Source organism: Capsicum annuum, chromosome 2 (assembly GCF_002878395.1).
Source record: "Capsicum annuum cultivar UCD-10X-F1 chromosome 2, UCD10Xv1.1, whole genome shotgun sequence".
NCBI classification, from domain to species: Eukaryota; Viridiplantae; Streptophyta; class Magnoliopsida; order Solanales; family Solanaceae; genus Capsicum; species Capsicum annuum.
In genome coordinates, this window is record NC_061112.1 from 93,448,809 (window position 1) to 93,468,104 (window position 19,296).

General features: G+C 32.3%; 1 protein-coding gene across 3 annotated transcripts; it reads left to right on the forward strand.

Moving 5' to 3' along the window:
* The first annotated feature begins 1,526 nt into the window (after nt 1-1,526).
* Nucleotides 1,527-12,533, forward strand: LOC107858729 (nuclear transport factor 2). Of its 3 annotated transcripts, XM_016703504.2 has the most exons (10): nt 1,551-1,730; nt 3,864-3,923; nt 5,952-5,961; nt 6,074-6,245; nt 7,449-7,746; nt 7,829-8,254; nt 8,548-8,669; nt 8,755-8,820; nt 11,946-12,009; nt 12,177-12,533. In XM_016703504.2, exons 4-10 carry the CDS (start codon nt 6,075-6,077, stop codon nt 12,404-12,406), a joined length of 1,377 nt encoding a protein of 458 aa, XP_016558990.2. In that variant the 5' UTR covers nt 1,551-1,730; nt 3,864-3,923; nt 5,952-5,961; nt 6,074; the 3' UTR covers nt 12,407-12,533. The 3 variants fall into 3 exon arrangements, with proteins under 3 accessions (XP_016558989.2, XP_016558988.2, XP_016558990.2); XM_016703502.2 differs by lacking the exon at nt 5,952-5,961 and having other exon boundaries at nt 1,548-1,730; XM_016703503.2 differs by lacking the exons at nt 3,864-3,923; nt 5,952-5,961 and having other exon boundaries at nt 1,527-1,730.
* Nucleotides 12,534-19,296: the final 6,763 nt, after the last annotated feature.

Here is a 19,296-nt window from a genome sequence, read left to right on the forward strand (position 1 = left end):
CTTATTAATTAATTAACATATCTTATAAGTTTGATTTTAAAATTTAATACTTCATATTTACATCAGAATTTTTTATTTTATTTTAGAATTTTTATATTATTATTTTATTTTCACTCATTTTCTTTAAATAAATATGAAAATATCATTGATGATGATATTTAATTAATTAAAAATAAAATTTAAATTAAAAATATTATAATATATATTTAAAATAAATTCTTTATAAATTAATTTTAGTAGTAAAAGTCTATTAATACATGTCCTTTTTTATCATAAGCAGCTTTGTAACAGCAATCCCAAACGGGCTCTTAGTGTTTCAAATAACTTTAATTTTTTTCTTTAAATTTATATTCCATTTCAATAATATGTCAGTTTACAATTAAAATTAATTAACAAACAACTCTAATATTTAAAAATTTAAATAACTATACGGGTTTAAAAATATAAAAAATAAATAATAAATATATATATAGATAAATAAAATCTTAACAATTTAACTGAAAATTGTGGGTTTGCTTGCTTCTATTATTTTGGAGCACGTTTAGCTTGTTCCATTTTTTAACCTCTGTCTTTTTAAAAAAATGTCCAAACTATTTAAGTTAATTATAATATTTTAATTGCTAACAATATATTTAATTAGATATTTTTTAAAATTAAAGACTAGATTAATGTTTGAATTTTAGAAAGCTATTTGAATTAGATATTTTTCTTAAAAAAAAATTCAAATTTAAGTAAATTTACTGCATACCTATTGTTTGATGGAGTGATTTTAGTAGATTTAAAATAAAATATTTTCATAAAAAATATTAATATTTTATTATTTTACAATTTTAAATTAAATAAAATAACTAATAACTAATTAGTAACTAAATTAACTAATTTGTCCTAAAAACCAACACATTTAATAATCCTGTATTGCCACTTGGCAAGATCTTGGCAAGACTTTCTTGCTATTTAGTATATATAGATATAGATTCTTTATCTGAATTAACATTTTTCATATATTTAAGTTTTGAATTTTTAATTACTAGCTCATACATATTTCGAGAACTAAAAGTTTGTGTTAATTGTGGCGATTTAAAAATGAATAGATAATTAATTATAAAATCTGATCCCATTATTAATGTATGTAGTGTTTAACTGAAAATATTATCTCTACCATTTCAAAATATTTGTCTAATGAACTGAACAATATTTAAGACATATTTTTTCATCATACTGATGTAAGAAAATTACAATTTGTAGTACATTTTGGATATTATTACAATTTGTAGTACATTTTGGATAGCATTCGAATATCTAATTTTAATTTTAAAGTATTAAATTAATCTAGTATGCATTGACTTTAAAAATTACTCAAATTATTAACTAAAAAAAGGCGCAATTTGACAACAATTTTGAAATGAAGAAAATAAAGCAGCAATTAGTTTATTTTTCAAAAACAATAATTGAACAATTACAAACTTAAAGATTTCAATATTGGATCCTATCTACTAATTGAAAGAGTGATTGGGTTAAATTGCATCAACTACAAAATATGAAGGAGTTGGTTGCAATTGAAATAGGGGTGCTCTGTACTTGGTGGAACCAAAGCCCTCGCCGTCCCCGAACTCCTCCGTCACACGTAGCTTTCCCTCAAATATATTCATTGCTTCTCTCCTTAACAAAGTACCAAACAAATCCTTTCACTCTCTCCCTACTCATCACTCAATCTACGAATTCCACTTCAGGTACTTTCTCTTACTATTCAATTACTCGCAACACTTAATGATCTGCTTAATTAGTGTTACTGTTCTGCTTTTCTATGTTCCTTTAACTTCGATATTACCTTAAATATTCATTTGCACTACCTATTATTCGTGATCAGCAGTCATTGTATTATTGAAATGTCGATTGATTGAATGATTTTTTTTTAGTTATTATTATTATGTTTTTTTGAACTCTTTGGTTTCTGGTTTGGAAGGACTTTGTATAGATCTGTGGGTTGTCGTTTTTGAATCTTACTTGTAAATATTACTGCATTTGTTTGTGGATTTTAGTTCTGCTAGTTATTAGAGTTGTTGCATTTGTGAAATTAAACCCGAATATGTGATATGGAAGAATAAGCGAAATAACACTCAACTACCTACTATCTTTTTAATATAATAAGTGCCCTCCATAATGTCCTATTTAAGGTCATTTTGCTCGGTAAGTTGAACTTGTGTCATGTCTTGTCTAATCACCTCTTCATAATACTTCTTTGATCTACCTCTAGCTCTTTTAAACCATCCCTTACCAACCCATACATGCTCAACAACAACATGCTGAGAAGGGTAGAGTGTACGCAGATCTTACCCCTACCTCAAAAGCAAAGAGACTGTTTTCGACAGACCCTTAGCTCAAGACAAGAATAGTCTAGAAAAGGACGTAATGGAAGTACAAGAGACAATAGATAGTAATGAAAACAACAAATGGTATCAAAATAGTACTACCACAAAATAATACTGTACAAGAGACAATAGATAGTAATGAAAACAACAAATGGTATCAAAATAGTACTACCACAAAATAATACTATAATCGAACTACACGAAACAATATATAGTAATAGAAACCCAAACGTGCTCCCTCCAAAAAAATGTTGTCAACTTATTAGGATTCTACTTCTTCCTATCGTTGGGCCTTTACCTATTAGTCTTGTTCATCTCCTTTGGTTGACTTGTAATGGCTAATGGAGAATGTTCTTGTGTCAGTATTTGCCTATTCAACTCACTCTGGGGTAGAGGTAGAGGTAAGGTCCACGTGCCTTCTACCCTCCACAGACTCCACTTTGTGGGACTACGCTGGGTATGTTGTTTGTTTTTATATCAAGACCAATGTGGTATAGGCAATAGTAAGTTGCTTAGACTCGGGTGCAGGTGTCCGCTATGAGTGTGGATCTAGAGGTTGGATCCTTCATGATCTCAATTTTAAGATTCGGGGATATGGATCCAAGTTTGGGTACGGGTGCAGGGATTCGGCTAAAACTAATTCAAATATCTAAAATAGAGTTATGAAACCTAAATTATAAGATATTATGTGGAAAATTTGAGGAGAAAATATTGATCAAGAGGAGAATCCTCAAAGGAGATAAAGGTAAAAGCAGTAACATAGAAATTTCTATGTACAAGTTATTCTATTTTCTTCAATTTTACCTTCACTTTTGTTTTTATTACTAAAATCATTAAATTTGTCTTTACTTTACCTATCGATTTTGGTCAGAGTACCCCAAATCAGTTGACCAGATCGGGTACGGATCCCACACCCACACCCATGTCGTGTCGACATGGGTGCGACACCGAAAGTGAAGAGTCTGAGTAACAATACCATGACTAATACGTCAATAGAGTATTGTAAATGGCAAAACTATCTTTGGGGACCTACTTAAATCCTTATACAATTGACATAAAGTAAAAATTCATTGTATATTCAAGTTTTAACACATAAACTAAACGTTCGAAAAAAAAACAATCCTAGTATTATAATTACTGAATTACTAATGCTTGCATTATTGATCTCTACGTTATGATTCCTGCTTAACTTGTCTTAAGCCAAATGATTCTGAATTGTAATATAGGGATTATCTTTGTCACTTTGGTGATTTTAATCCATGTATAATTGAAAGAGTGAAAAAGTTTTTAGAAAAGAGAGTTGAGGGGTTAAGTTGGATCAACTACTAAATATGAGGGAGTTGGTTGCAATTGAAATAGAGGTGGTCCGTAACCTGGAACCCAGCCCTATAGCCGGTTCCCGAACTCCCCGGTCACAGGTAGCTTTCCCTCTATATATTCATTCTTTCTCTCCAAAACCTAAGTGCTAAACAAATCCTTTCACTCTCTCACTAGGTACTGATTACTGAATCTCTTCGCTCTCTCAGCCGTCATCTTGTACTTCTTCCATTTCCGGTACTTTCTCTTCCCATCTGATTCTTCTCTTTCTGGTTACCAACAGTTAATGATCTGCTTAATTAGTGTAACGGTTCTGCTTTTCTTTATTCCATTAACTTCAATGTTTCCTACAAGCAATTTTTTATTTTTGGGGATATTTTTAACATCCATTTGCACCACCATGTTCCTGGTGACCAGCAGTCATTTTAATTATGATCGATGTTCCTAAAGTTTCTATTTTGGAAATGTGGATTTGTTGAATGATTCTTTTTAAGTAATTTCTATTTTTTGAACTGTTTGGTTTCTGGTTTGGGTGAAGGGCTTTGTATGATGAAAATTAAGAACAGATCTGTGGGTTGTGCTTTATGAATCTCACTTGTAAATATTACTCCACTTGTTCAAATTTTAGTTCTGCTAGTCGTTAGAGTTGTTGCATTCGTGAAATGAAACCCAAACCTGCTCCCTCCCCAAAAATAATGTTGTGAGCTTATCAGGGTTCTTTTTCCTGCTGCTGGGGCTTTACCCATTAGTCTTGTTCATCTCCCAGAACTGCTCTTTAGTTATTTTGGTCGACTTGTAATCACTAATGAAGGATGCACCCGTGTCAGCATCTGTGTTTTTTTTTTTTTGTGTGTGTGTGTGTATAAACCAATGTCGTATAAGCTATACCATGACTAAGTATAGATCAATAAAGTGTTAAAATGACAAAACTATCTATGAAGACCTACCTAAATCCGTATACAATTTATTTTAAATCAAAAATACATTGCACATTCAAGTTTAATACAATATAATAAATAAATAAAAAAAACAATCCTAGTGTTATAATTACTGAATTACTAATGCTTGCATTATTGATCTCTTCACTATAATCCTTGTTTAACTTGTCTTAAGCCAGATGATTCTGAATTATAGTATAGGGATTATCTTTGTCATTTAGTGATTTTAATCCATGTATAATTGAAATAGTGAAAAAGGTTTTTCTTTTAGAAGAATTGAGGGGTTAGGTTGTATCAACTACTTAATATGAGGAGTCGGTTGCAATTGAAATAGGTTTGGTCTGTACTTCTGGAACCCCACCCTATAGCTGGTTCCCGAGCTCCCCGGTCACAGGTAGCTTTCCGTCAATATATGGTTCTGCCTGTGGCTGGTGTTGTCTCAGTATTTGTTATTTAGGGCTTAATATGTATGTATATTATGGGTGTGTTCGTTCTGGAGGCAGAAAATGTTTTCCTATTTTCCTTGTTCCGTTAGTCAAACTTTTTACTGTTTTATGTCTTTTTACGGTTTTGTGTCTTGAGTCGGGGGTCTATCAGAAACAATCTCTCTATTTCATCCGAGGTACTAGTATGGACTGGGTACACTTTACCCTCCCCAGAGCACACTTTGTGGGAATACACTAGGTATGTTTTGTTGTTTTTGGTTAGTCAAATTTTTTAAAATCAATTTCTCTAGGAAAACTAGCTCCTTAAAATTGAGGAAAATGACTTCTTATGGGAAACCAAGTTTCACAAGTGGCATTCCACATTGATTGTATCCCCCTCACCCTGCATCTCACCTCAACTTCATTCCCACTCCCGTAGCCCTCATCCCCACCACTCCACTGCCCTACCCCACCCCTATCTCCCATGGTATTTGTTTAGATTATATACAAATGCTTTTATCATAATATTTTTTGCCTATGTATCGAAAACAAAAACACAAGTAAGAAATCCACTTATTTTCCTTGAAAACATTTTGCTTCATACCAAAGACATCCTATATTTTTATTAGTGAGGATTAACAAGTGTATATTAGGACTTAACCTTTTCTTTTGCAGGTACTTGGCTTTTGCCAACGATTAGAAACTACCAAATGAAAACCCTCAATATGTAGGTTGTGCAAAGATTAATTTTTTATACCCTGTTTGTGGTATCCTAGCATCTAGCTTCATAGTCATACAACTGATAGTTATCCCAGGGATCTTTCATGTTTGATTTCCCAACCCTTTGCCCATATGTTCAGATTCTGACCATCTTTTTTTTTTTTCCTTGCTCCATGACATAGCATGTATCAGGTAATTTCTGTTTGAACTATACTGATATTTGCAACTGATGTCTTTTTCTTGCACAAATAATGACCAAACAATGATGTTTTGTAGTGATAACCATCTTGTTAAATTTCTACAGAATGGCCATGCAAACCACAGCCTCTGCACAAGTCGTTGGAAATGCTTTTGTTGAGCAGTATTATCAAATTCAGCATCGCTCCCCAGATGAAGTATACCGATTCTACCAGAATTCGAGTGTCTTAAGTCGCCCAGATTCTAATGGTGTGATGTCATCTGTGACAACAATGGACGTGAGTATAAGTAGTATTGGTTTGTTTACTTTTATGATATGTAATGTGCTGGAAAGGTGTTGTGCAAGAGAAAATATCAACTAAGTAATGATATATCTGTCATTGATCCTAAAGCCAAAAACCCCAGAAGTTATTGACGACCAAGTTTCTCATCTACTAACTCATGCTTGTCTCTTGTCCCAAGCTATCTTCTTGTATTATTTTCGTTGTTTTGCTGATCTGCAGAAGAAAAAATGAATGTTTTTGGAGGAATAAAAAAGACATGCTTTTCGTCTTGATGAAGTGTAGAATAGGGTATCTTTCCATTGAGCCGGGAGACAATTCAAACCACAGTTAATGTCCATTATTTATTGCATGTGATCTGTTTGTTGCGTTAAACCATCCCAAGGAGTACCGTCAGCCCCCAAAAGTAGTTCCTTTCTCGTGCAAAAGAAAAAAAAAGGTGTTTAGCGGTTTTGTCTACCTCCTTTACCTATCAAAGATTCTGTTAACATTGCATATGACACTCTGTGTCTGACATGTTTCACACAGTGGGTCTGTCTTCATCCTGGATTCTTATGATAGATTCCATTTTCCTCCTAAAACAACAGCATCCTTTACCAACTAAAACCAACTTTTAAGATGTTTGCAGAAGTCATGATTGTGAAAGTGGTTGATGTTGGAGATATATTCTCGGAAACCATGCAATATGCTTTTGGTAACAAACAAGGAAACATAAACAATCAGAAAAGAAACAAGAGTATTTTAAATTGTCAAGACCCCACCGTGGTATGCGCCAATAAGACCACCAGGTTGTAAAACCAACTTTCAAAGTCATAAAGCTCCAACAGAAAAATATTGAAAAGGAAACATACTTCCAACTATTCATTTGGAAGCACAACTTGTGTCTGTACTGTCCCGTGTTGTCATATTATCTGCACTATGTTCCTCTTCTTTGTATCTAGATTTGCTACACTTGAGCCCAGGGTCTTTCGGAAACAGCTTCTTTATCTCCCTGAGGTAGTAGTAAGGTTTGCGTACAATTTACCCTCCCTAGACCTCACTTGTGAGATTTTACTGGTTATGTTGTTGTTGTTGTTGTTCTTTGTTACACCTTTTTAAAAAATCCTGTTTAGAGATAATAATTGAAGAAACATTAGCAAAAATTGCATAATAAGGTGATAATTCAATACTATCTTGCTATATTTCTTGATGTTTGAACAGGGTATCAATGATTTTATATGCTCATTGGACTACAAGAACTGCAAGGCCGAAATAAAGACTGCTGATGCACAGGAATCCTTTAAGGATGGGGTGATTGTTTTAGTAACTGGATGCTTAACCAGAAAGGATAACGTGAGAAGGAAGTTCACCCAGACATTTTTCCTTGCCCCACAGGAAACTGGTTATTTTGTCTTGAATGATGTTTTTAGATACATAGAAGAAACTGAGACTGATACCGTCTCAGAAACGATAAATGGAAGTGAGGATCTGCAGTCAGAGGTTCTGATCCCTGATCCAGGTTCGATGTCTTTTCTAATTCAATAATTGTACTTGTTCTTGTATTCTCTTAAAATCCTGGACTATTTTCATTTTGAATCCAGAACCTAATCATGTGGTTGATCCTTCAAATTTCAACCAAGCTGGCTCATATGCCGAAGAAGCTCAACATGTTGAGGAAAAAGCAAATGACTCTTTGGAAGATGGGAGACAAGTTGTTGATGAAAGAGAGATTGTTGTGGAAGCTGAATCCCATTTCAATGAGGACCAGAACCCTGTAAATACCGAATCAGCTAACTCTGTTGCGCAAGAGGATGCTCCAAAGAAGTCATATGCATCGATTGTCAGTTCACAAACAAAGAAAGGGCCAACGAAAATCTATGTACCCACTAATACTTCCAGAATGGCTCCTCCGAAGGCGGTAAAGCAGCCAGTTGCTGCAGTAGCACAAACTGCAGCATCTGAAGCATCAAACGCTACTGCCCCTAGTGGAATTAATGTTGCTGAAACTAATGATACTGAAGCCGAAGGTTTATTTCTTGAAACTTGCCTGAAATATACTCATTACTTCAATCTAGGAAAAATCTTGTGATGGACACATCTATATTTAACAACAAATGGAACAAGGATGTTCAGTTTTAATTTTTTAGCTAATGAAGGAGCACATTAAGTAGATGTGTTTTGAGTTTGATCCAGATGTTGGATAATTTGATCTACTTGCTTTGTCATATTTGTCTGCTTATTTTGCTTCTATTTTCTCATTGTGTACTGTCTTATTAAGAGTACATTGTCGTCTAATTTGCTTTAATTTTAATTCTTGCAGCTGAGGGACACTCCATCTATGTCCGCAATTTGCCTCTAGATGTTACTGTAACCCAACTTGAAGCTGAATTTAAGAGATATGGGCCTATTAAGCAAGGAGGTGTACAAGTTAGAAGTAATAGGGTTGGTTCAGCACACATTATATTCATCTTGATTCACTGACTCCTACAGATCGTTAATATGTGTCCACTTGTCCCCTCTTCTGCAGCAACAAGGATTCTGCTTTGGCTTTGTTGAATTTGAAGATGTGAGCTCCATGCACAATGCCATACAGGTTTGTACTCCCTGAAATATCATTGCACAGGCTATCCTTTTCTAGAATTTAGAATGTGTGAACTTACTTGACGTGGTAGTATGTGATATGTTGCCTCGCCATAAAGAGTGAATGTACATGGTCAATGACATGCCAGATTTTGACACGGGTGCTGGTCCCCATATAATGGTTATTTGTCGAAATAACAACTGTTCACTTAGGGGTCGTTTGGCTTGAAAACAAGTTATACCGGGATTGGTTATGTTGGGATAAGTTATGATGGGATAAGTTATACTGGGATTATTTTTTATTGAGTGTTTGGTTTGTTGTATTCAAAGTAATATGCATGGTATAATTTCTAGGAATAAATTGATTGATTATCAAAATACCCTCCATCTTATTTAACTTTTTTTATATATATATATTTATTTTTAAGCTTTAAATATTCATTCTTAAAATTTTTTTATTATTTTTTCGAGAAATTAAAATATATAAATAAACATAATTTATATATTTTACAACCATTTTGAACGGTAAACTGTTCAAAATTTATTTATTTATGAATATATTATAGGTTAATTAAACATAATTTATGTGTGTGTGAGAATATATTACATTATATATTATGTTATATATAATTAAATTATATATAATTAAACATAATTAACATAATATAATATAATTAAATATATTAACATAATATATATATATAATTAAACATAATTAACGTATATATATTCATAATATATTCATAATATTATACGTTATATATTACGTAATTACGTTATATATTATATTTATAACTAATGAATATATTATACGTTAATTAAACATAATTTATGAATATCTAATTTATATATATTTATGAATATATTATACGTTATTCATAATATATATTTATGTTCATAATATATTATACTGTTCATAATATATATTATACGTTCAAAACATAATTATTATACAGTTTACCAGTTTATGTTAATTATTATTATATATATATAATTTATTTATGAATATATTATACGTTAAGTAAACATAATTTATTATTTATGAATATATAATATATATATGTGTGTATGTGTGTGTGTGTGTGTGTGTGTGAGAGAGAGAGAGAGAGAGAAATGAAAATGAGGGTACTTTTGTCCTTGTATAATTTTATACCAAAGAAAAATAGTCTTGGGATTGTTATCCCACCATTAATTAGTCCCGGGATAAGTTATCCCAAATATTTACAACCAAACAAGTGAGTTACATTTTTATCCCGGGATTATTATTTTATCCCGGGATTATTGATTCTAGTCCTGCAAACCAAACGGCCCCTTAAAGGAGTAAAGAACCTATCACCCTCAGACCGTCTGACAAGGCTTGTGCTAGCGAACTAAGTTACAGACCACAACATCTTCTACTCGTGGGTGCGACATTGAGATAATGCTGGCTTAGAATTATTCTTTTTAAGTACAAAATTGTTAATGAATGCAAAGGGAAGAAAATAAGATGGGAAGATAGACTTATAATATTCTTGTTGTGATAGTTATATTCTATTAAAGTTAGTGCCAAGGAGGTACTGCAGAAGTACAAAAGAAGAGAAATTACATCCCTTACAAAATTATCTTCGGCTCATTCGCCAACCATCTGTTCCTTGCAGCAACAATATAAATTCTATAGACATCTATAGATTATAAATAAAATATGCGGCTTTCCCCATTAAAGTATCTCATATTTCTTTCAAATCAACTCGACATGATATGCATACAGGGGACAGCTTTGCAGGTGTTCTTAAATCTGCCATCAACTTTCTGCCATACCAGCTAAGAAGTAAATTCTTCACATCATATGGCACGACCCATTGTACACCAACAATGTTTAAGAACATAGTCCAAATCTGACAGGTAAATTCACCATGCCAAGGTAAGTGATTAGGGGACTCTCCTGCCCTTTTACGTAGAAGACACCTACAACACCAGCTCCATCAGACATTCAAAGCCCTTAATTGCTCTAGCTTTCGACTTGCTCTTTTCACTTCTTTGACTAGTTCCCATCTTTCGAGACTCCATATAATTTCAATAATTCCTCACGCTCCTCAAAAGCTCACAAGAGTTGAGTTGATTCTCCTGCATCCATAACGTGATAAGTATTTAAAGCAAGTGATGTGTGTGTACGCATACATTTTGTCTATTCCTAAAGAAAAGTGTGTTTTGATGAGTGATTGAGAATTGTGGTACTGCTACAGAAACACAAAAATCGGATGGTTTTTCCAGTTTTCCTAATTTTCTGTTGCTTAGGGGTGCACATATTACCTTCAGAATGTTTCTAAAGGTGAAACCAGACTGCACCCTCTAGGAGTGATCAAAATCTACATTTATAGATGGAGCATAATGTTTATGCTACACCATATCAATAAAGTCACTACAATCTAAGGAAATGGTATTTATTCAAGGCTAAAGCATGTGCAGACCTAGATTCAGTGTGAAGTTCTGCTATCACCTGTGGTAGAGCCACAATTAGTTCAGTTAGTGCTCTGCCAAGTCTAGTATTCCAGTACAGTTCTATTTGTAACTCGTCAACCATAAGAAGTGCTCTGATGTCAGTTTGCTGAGTCATAAATGACCTTGCATTATAATCCTGTGGTGTTAGTTTCTCTTGCTTGTGTTCTCTGGACTTTGAGAAGATGTTGAAAACTTAGCCTTTTATCGGTTGCTTATGCGTGTTCCCTACTTACAATAATTGAAATATCATCTTATATAGTAGTAACAATTATACAAAAGTATTTACTTATTGAAGAAAAAATCAAAACCAGTTAAAATTCAAGTTAGATAGTGATGTATTTGATGACGAATTATTTAATTGCTAACTGATGCGTTTGGTACCATTGGGGTTGGCATGCATTAATTAATCCTGGTTCTGAGTCCATGAACTTCATTTAAGGTTAAAAGAAGTTTTGTCTGAAGTAGGATCTGGAATGTGCAGTTTCCGTGCATAATGTGGGTGAAAATTAACTTTTCTCTCTTCCATCCTTTTTAGTTATCTTTATACTCAGGGTATTAGATGTCTCTTCTCTGTTATTTATCTAGTACGTGAAACAGGTGTATGATTTAAAAAATTCTTGGATCTGTTGTTTACGTGGTAATTCTTTTTCTTTTTTTCAGGCTTCACCCATTACCATTGGGGGTCGTCAAGCTGTTGTTGAGATGAAGAGAACTACAACTAGAGGCAAGTTAAAGATTGTATTATATTTAAAAGTTTTGGATGCTGAGTTCACATTAAAAAATAGACATCAAATCCTGCAATCTATTCATACCTTCAAACTGTAAGAGTTGATTGGACCATGACTTTTTCATGTAATATTATAAGCCTTGTTTTTCAATTTGATGTTGCAGTTGGTAGTGCGAGAGGCCGTTTCACTCCTGGAAGAGGAGGGTTCCGAAATGACAATTTCAGGGGCCGCGGAAACTTTGGTGGAGGTCGGAGCTACGGGAGAAATGAATTTGGAGGACGTGATTTTTCAGGGCGTGGTAGGGCTCAAGGTGGACGAGGTGGCGAAGGCTATCAAGTTAGGGGGAGAGGGGGACGTAGAGGTGGCCCTAGTCAGAGTTCTACCACAGCATAGTTTGTGTGGCTGGATAAATTTTGGTGGTAAATTTTAGCTTAGTTTCTTTGTTTGCCAGTGTGCAAGCAGCGGAACAGTTTTTGCTGTGTACTGATATCAACTTTATCAGAGTTGTGATTGACGTTAATTTTTCGTTCCTGCGTAGTTTTCCCCCCTTTTTTTCTTGACAGCTTGGGTTCTCTCAAGCTAAGTGTTGGCCATTTTCTTACTAACAAATTTTTGCCGTGGGTGACCCGTGACTCATGTTTCACTAGGGTAGAAAGTGTAAGTCGCACCCTTAATGTTATTTCTGGTTATATATAGGAAAAGGCTTGTGCTGAATGCTTAAGAGATAAAAAATTAACTTGCTTCACTGCTGAAAGCTAAGAACGGAAAGAAAAAGAAGGGGAAAAGTAGTATCAATGAAGTATTTGGTGTCTTCGTGTGACCGTGGTAGAAAGTTTCAACCTTCTGTTTTTGTTTATATATTTCCTATCTTGATGGATTGTCGTAGCATTAGTACGGGCAAAATAAGCTATTCATACTAGTCGTAGTATTACGTCTGTAATATTTTGTTCTTGGATTTCTTTTGTAATATATTGTTTTTTATACCTTGATTGTTGTCTTCTTGTAGTTTTCGTTCTATTACTATTTGCTATTTTAGTTATTGTTTGTTGTTTGTACTTTCATTACTTATTTTTTTGGGACCGCTTTGGACGTATTTTCTTGATTCGAGGATATATCGGAAATAATCTTTCTGCTCTTGAGAGATAGAGGTAAGATTTGTGTACACTCTACCTTCTCGGTGGGTTACAGCTGTTCGTTGATGGATTGTATAATTTTGAATTTGGATCTCCGTCCAAACTACAACTATTCAGTTGTTTGTACTTTTTAGTGGCCCACAGGTCACTTTTGTGATAGTGGAGTATTATTTATCATGGGATGAATAATCATATAAAATCTGGATATTTGTCCTAATTTTTTTGTCCAACACATTTAGCCCTTAAATTTGCCCAAAATTTCCATTTAGACGCTTAAACTTTACCATTTTCCAATTGAACATAAAACTATACACAAGTTTGTTCCAATTAGACACAACCGACTTTTTGGCAATGTAATTTGCAGCATTAGACATCTATGTTATTGACTGCTTTTCATTTGTTTTTTTGGGATGCATTTTGAGCAGGTTATAAAGGATGATTTATGTGATTTTGAATCTTCATTATGCGGATGGTTAATGTTTTTGGTGCAAACATCTATGCCTTTTGTTTGTGGACTTGTAATTTAGTTGTTTGTTTTTACTAAAAATTACACAACTACACAACTTATGTTTTCAATATTACAAAAAAATTTAACTCTCTAAACATATTACAAAAATTTCAACATATACACATAATGCTATGTATATGTCAGCTATGTTATGTATATTAATAGGGAAAGAGAGTAAAGTAATTAAAAAAGTGGGAGAGTGTAATTACTTCCAAAAGGGTTGGTATTTATGTTATTTATACTTGTTTTTAAGACGTGTACTGTTTGAGGCAGATTATGGGCATATTTTTAAGGTTTGTGCACTGCTTGAGGCAGACTGTGAGCTTGTTTTTAAAGTTTGGGCAGTATTTGATTTGCTGGACAGATTGTGAAAAATGAGGTGATGTGATACATCTCTTTATTTGGCAAACAAAAAGCTGGTTTTGTCTAATTGGAACAAATTTGTGTATAGTTTTGTGTTCAATTGGAACAAGGTAAAGTTTGTCTAAATGAAAATTTTGGGCAAATTTAAGGGGCTGAATATATGTTGGCCTATTTTTTCATTTCTTCTATAGTATTTCCCTTTAGCAAATTGAATTTATTTCAAAGTACTTACAATTTCAAAAAGATAAAAATAACTTTATTGTTTTTTTCATGGTCTATTCTTCTTGTTTTTATTAGTGCAGTACTATTAATTAAGTGAATTTCTTTTTAGGAAAGGTAAAAGTTAGATTAGACCTATGTTATGGCTAATGCTATTACATATTTTCTTAAAAGGTATAAAAAAACATAAAAATAGAAGTAATATGGAATGGATAAAGTACCATTAGCGCTTATTCCGACTTGTACAATCACACTCAATAGATTGAAGTTTGAATGATATTGACAATAATGAAATTATTGTTGATTTTTTTTAGAGGATGCATATAGTCAAAGTAAAAAACATAATTTTTTGGAAAGTTATTATATCTCTTTTTTAAAAAAATAAAATAAAATAAGCTATCTTATATCATTGTAAGAATTCAGTCAATTGAATATAAGAATTAAAATGTGTGTTCTCTTTAGTTGTTAAAAAGAATTACTAGTAATTTGTTGTATTCGATAGAGTTTGTCCTTGGACTATGACATGTAAGAAAGAACAAGTTTGGTACAATCATAAAACATCAAGCAAATCTCCTACTCTATTATTTTATTATTTGAATAAACTAAATGGCTCGGGGTTTTATTATTTTCTGTATATCACTGGAGTATATATTTTCTTTAGTTGTCCTTTTCTCACAATTCAAATATTAAAACGAAAGAGTAATGCAATAGAGTTGCTAGAATCGTTAGCTGCAAATTGCTTAAATCTGTACTAAATGAAGAGCAAGCTGTAAGAGAAAAATAGGATTACGTAGTAATTACTAAGTCAAAAAGTTGTAGGCCAAATTGGAATAAATCATTAGATCGGTGGCAATGATGAATCCCAGATTTCTTGTACAAATAATTGTATAATGGGTCATGGGTTAAACCTCGGGTAACTTATACATCCCATTTCATAAGTTAAGGAGTCAACAACACTTTTTTAACGAGTGATACATATTGATTCTGACACATATTAAAATATACGATTAGATAAAAAAGAAAGTAGCAGATTTTTTTATTTATGGGACATAATTACGTCATATGTGTTTTGAAATGAATCTCTGAGATATCCAATACTGAAGAAAATATTCAACCAAATTTCAAGGTACAGTTCTCCGCTTTTCGCTACTCAACTCGTTGACTATGTTTCCTCCAATTCTCTTACCATTGCCCACGAAGTGTCCGACTAATTGCCTCTCAAAGACACCTTTATGGACTTCTCTCATCTCAGCATATTCCCGCTCCAATCAACCCCACAATGCCCAGGAAATTACATGGGATGCTCAATAGTAGATAACTTTCAATTTTTGATCTCCATGAGAAAAGTTTTTAAACCTCTACACCTCAAATATTTTTAAACTTTTTATTTTCATTTGTCTCTCAACTTCTATTTTAATTTTTTAAAGTTTTTTTTTAACCTTGACTTTTCCCTTTTTTTTCTTTTTAATTCATTTATCTCAACTTTTATTTTTCTTTTACTTCTTTTCCCTTTTTTTTTCCTAAAACATTATTTATTTCTTCATTTCTCTTTTTTTTTTTTTGTTTTTTTCTTAAATTTATTTTTATTTTTTTCTTCTTATGGTTGTTTTTATCAATTATTTTTTGTTATTTAATCTTTACTTTTTTTCTTAACCTTTATTTTTTTCTTGTCATTTTTTTTCTCAATATTTTTTTTTATTTCTCTATTTTTTTGTTATATTTTTGTTAATTTTTCTATTATATTTTGCTAATAAATAAAACGTTGGATAATCCACAAGGAATTTTTTTTTTTTGTTGACATCAAAGCAAATTTAAGGGCATGACTTGTTGTTAGGAAGCCCTTTGGAATAAGTCTTGCCTCTAAGGCAAAAATTATAAAACGACACATATATCAAAACATAGTGTGGTAGTGTCAAGTCTTGCTTGAGAAGCATAACTTGTTGTTTGAAAATCCATGAATTAAGTCTTGCTTCTAAGACGAGTTATAGAACATCTTATAAATCAAGAAATAATGTGGTAGTGTCAACACTTGTCCATTGGACGTAACTTGTTCTTTTGGGAGGTTCTTGAGCTAAGTCTTGTCTTAGAAGCAAGACTAATAGAGCATCACATAAATCAAGACATAATATGATAGTGTTAACTCTTGTCCATGGGACGTAACTTATTGGCTAAGTCTTGCCTTTAAGGCAAGATTTATAGATATCTCATAAATCAAGACACGATGTGGTAGTGTCAACTCTTGTTCATGGGGCGTAACTTGTTGTTTGAAAGTTCTTGGACTAATTCGTGCCTTTAAGGCAAGAGTTATAGAATATCAAAACATAATATGGTAGTATCAACACTTATCCATGGGGCATAACTTGTTGTTTGCAAATTCTTGATATATAAAAACATCTCATAAATCAAGACACAATGTGATGGTGTTAAATCTTGCACATGGAGCGCAACTTGTTGTTTAAAAGTTCTTAGGCTAAATCTTGCCTCTAAGGCAAGAGTTATAGATATCTCATAAATCAAAACATAATGTGATAGTGTCAACTCTTATCCATAGAGTGTAACTTGTTGTTTGAAAGTCCTTGGGTTAAGTCTTTCCTCTAAGGTAAGAGTTATAAAATATCTCATAAATCAAAATACAATGTGGTAATGTCAACTCTTGCCCATAGGGCACAACTCATTGCTTGAAAGTTCTTGGTTTAAGTCTTGCATCAAAGGAAATAGTTATAAAGTATCTCATAAATCAATACATAATGTGATGGTGTGTAACTCTTGCCCATGAGGCATAATTTATGGTTTGATGGTCCTTGGGCTGGGAATACCTCTAAGACAAGAGTTATAGAGCATTTCATAAGCAAAAAACATAATTTGTTAGTGTTGTATCTTGTCTAATGCACATAACTTGTTTGAAAATTCTTGAGATAAGTCGTGCTTCTAAGGAAAGAGTTGTAGAACATCTCATAAATGAAGATATAACGTGGTAGTGTCAACTCTTATCCGTGGACATAATTTGTTGTTTGAAAGTCCTTGATCTAAGTCTTGCCTCTAAGGCAAGAGTTGTAGAACATTTCATGAATGAAGACATAATGTAGTAGTATCAACTTTTGTTCGTGGGACATAATTTATTGTTTGAAAGTCTTTGAGTTAAGTCTTGCCTCTAAGGCAAGAGTTATAGAACATCTCATAAATGAAGATATAATATAGTAGTGTCAACTCTTTCCTGTGGGATATAATTTATTGTTTGAAAGTCCTTCAGCTAAATCTTACCTCTAAAGAAAGAGTTGTATAACATCTCATAAATGAAAACATAATGTGGTAGAGTCAACTCTTGCTCGTGGGGCATGATTTGCTGTTTGAAAGTCCTTCAGTGTCTCTAAGGTAAGAGTTATAGAACATCTCAGAAATTAAAACACAATGTGATGGTGTTAACTCTTGCCCATGTAACTTTTTATTTGAAAGTCATAAGTCTTGCCTCTACAATGTGGTAGTGTCAATTCTTACTCATGAAACGTAATTTGATTGGAAGAAATAGAAGAAAAGAAAAATATAATAAAAATTGCAAAAAAAAAAGAAAATGAAGAAAAACATCTTAAAAAAAAATCAAAGAAAATAAAAAAGAAAAATAAAGAAAATATAAAAGCTGAGGGAAGAAAATAAAAAAAAATAAAGGATGAAAAAAATAAAAAAACCAAAACAAAAATAAAGATTGAGAAAAATTAAAAAGAAAAATAAGAGAAAAAAATAAAAATTAAAGAAAAATAAAAAGGAGAAAAATTTAAAAATAAATAGAAGTTGAGAGGAAAGGAAAAGAAGTCAGGATTGAGAAAAACTAAAAAGAAAAAAAGATTAAATAAAAAAGAATTTTTTTATAAAAAATAGAAGTTGAGAGGAGAAAAGGTAAAAACAAATAAGGATTGAGAAAAATTAAGAGAGAGAGAAGAAAAGATAAAAATTAAAGTAAAATAATTAAAAAAAAAAGTTGAAAAATAAATAAGTATAAAATTATTTAGAAATATTTAAGATATTGAGGGGCAAATAGGTAATTGTAATATATAACAAAAAGGAAGAATAATTTCATAAAACCATTCTTATGAGAGACAAAAAACACCACCACCCATTATAAATCATTTATGTAGTTTACCTCCAACGCCCTTCATCTCATCTCTCGCATGCTCCAACTATCTCAATCCAACCCTGATGCACGCCGCAGCCACTTCATCTTCACAGCTATTGCCTGCGCCATTGTTTTCTCTCCACATCACCTCAATTTGGGACAAAACTTGCATATGTGTCACAAATACATATATCCTAAATCAACAAATAATACTGGACTAAATTAAAAGTATCACAATTATGTATCTCTTGTTTCAGCACGCAAACATGACTTGATTTAAAAGTATCACAAAAATGTGTGTCCTAAATAACACCCATAGAACTTGACTGAATTAAATATATCCTGTAACAACAAATGCACAAACGTATGTATTCTTGTATTAATAAGTTATATACTAATGTAATTGGCATAATTATGTACTCCAAAAACATTCAAATGTATCAAATAAATTTATCACTACCAACTATACCCACATATCTATATGTATCACTAACAACTATACACACACATCTATATGCAGGGTGTTCATGGGTCGGTTTGGGTCGATTTTTGATCAAAATCATAACCAAACCAACTTAATCGGTTTTTAAATTTCTAAAACCAAATCAAACCAATATAAAAAATAACCATCGGTTTGGTTCTTACCGGTTTAGTTCGGTTCGGTTCGATTTTTCGGTTTATAACATTAGTTAATGATAAAAGTTGAAATTTTTCTTAAAAAAATCCAATCTAACATATGAGATGTCAATCGAGTGTTGTTCTTCAACCTTGAAACTAAGATGCCAATTTATTGTTATACTTAGACAAAGCCATGAACAACACCTATAAACACTTCTACAAAAGTATTTAGAAACTACATATAAGAGAATGATATGATAAATCCCCAAAAGATAAACACATAAATATTTTACTCAATAGGGACCAAAAAGAAAGTTCAAAACTAGTGATTATC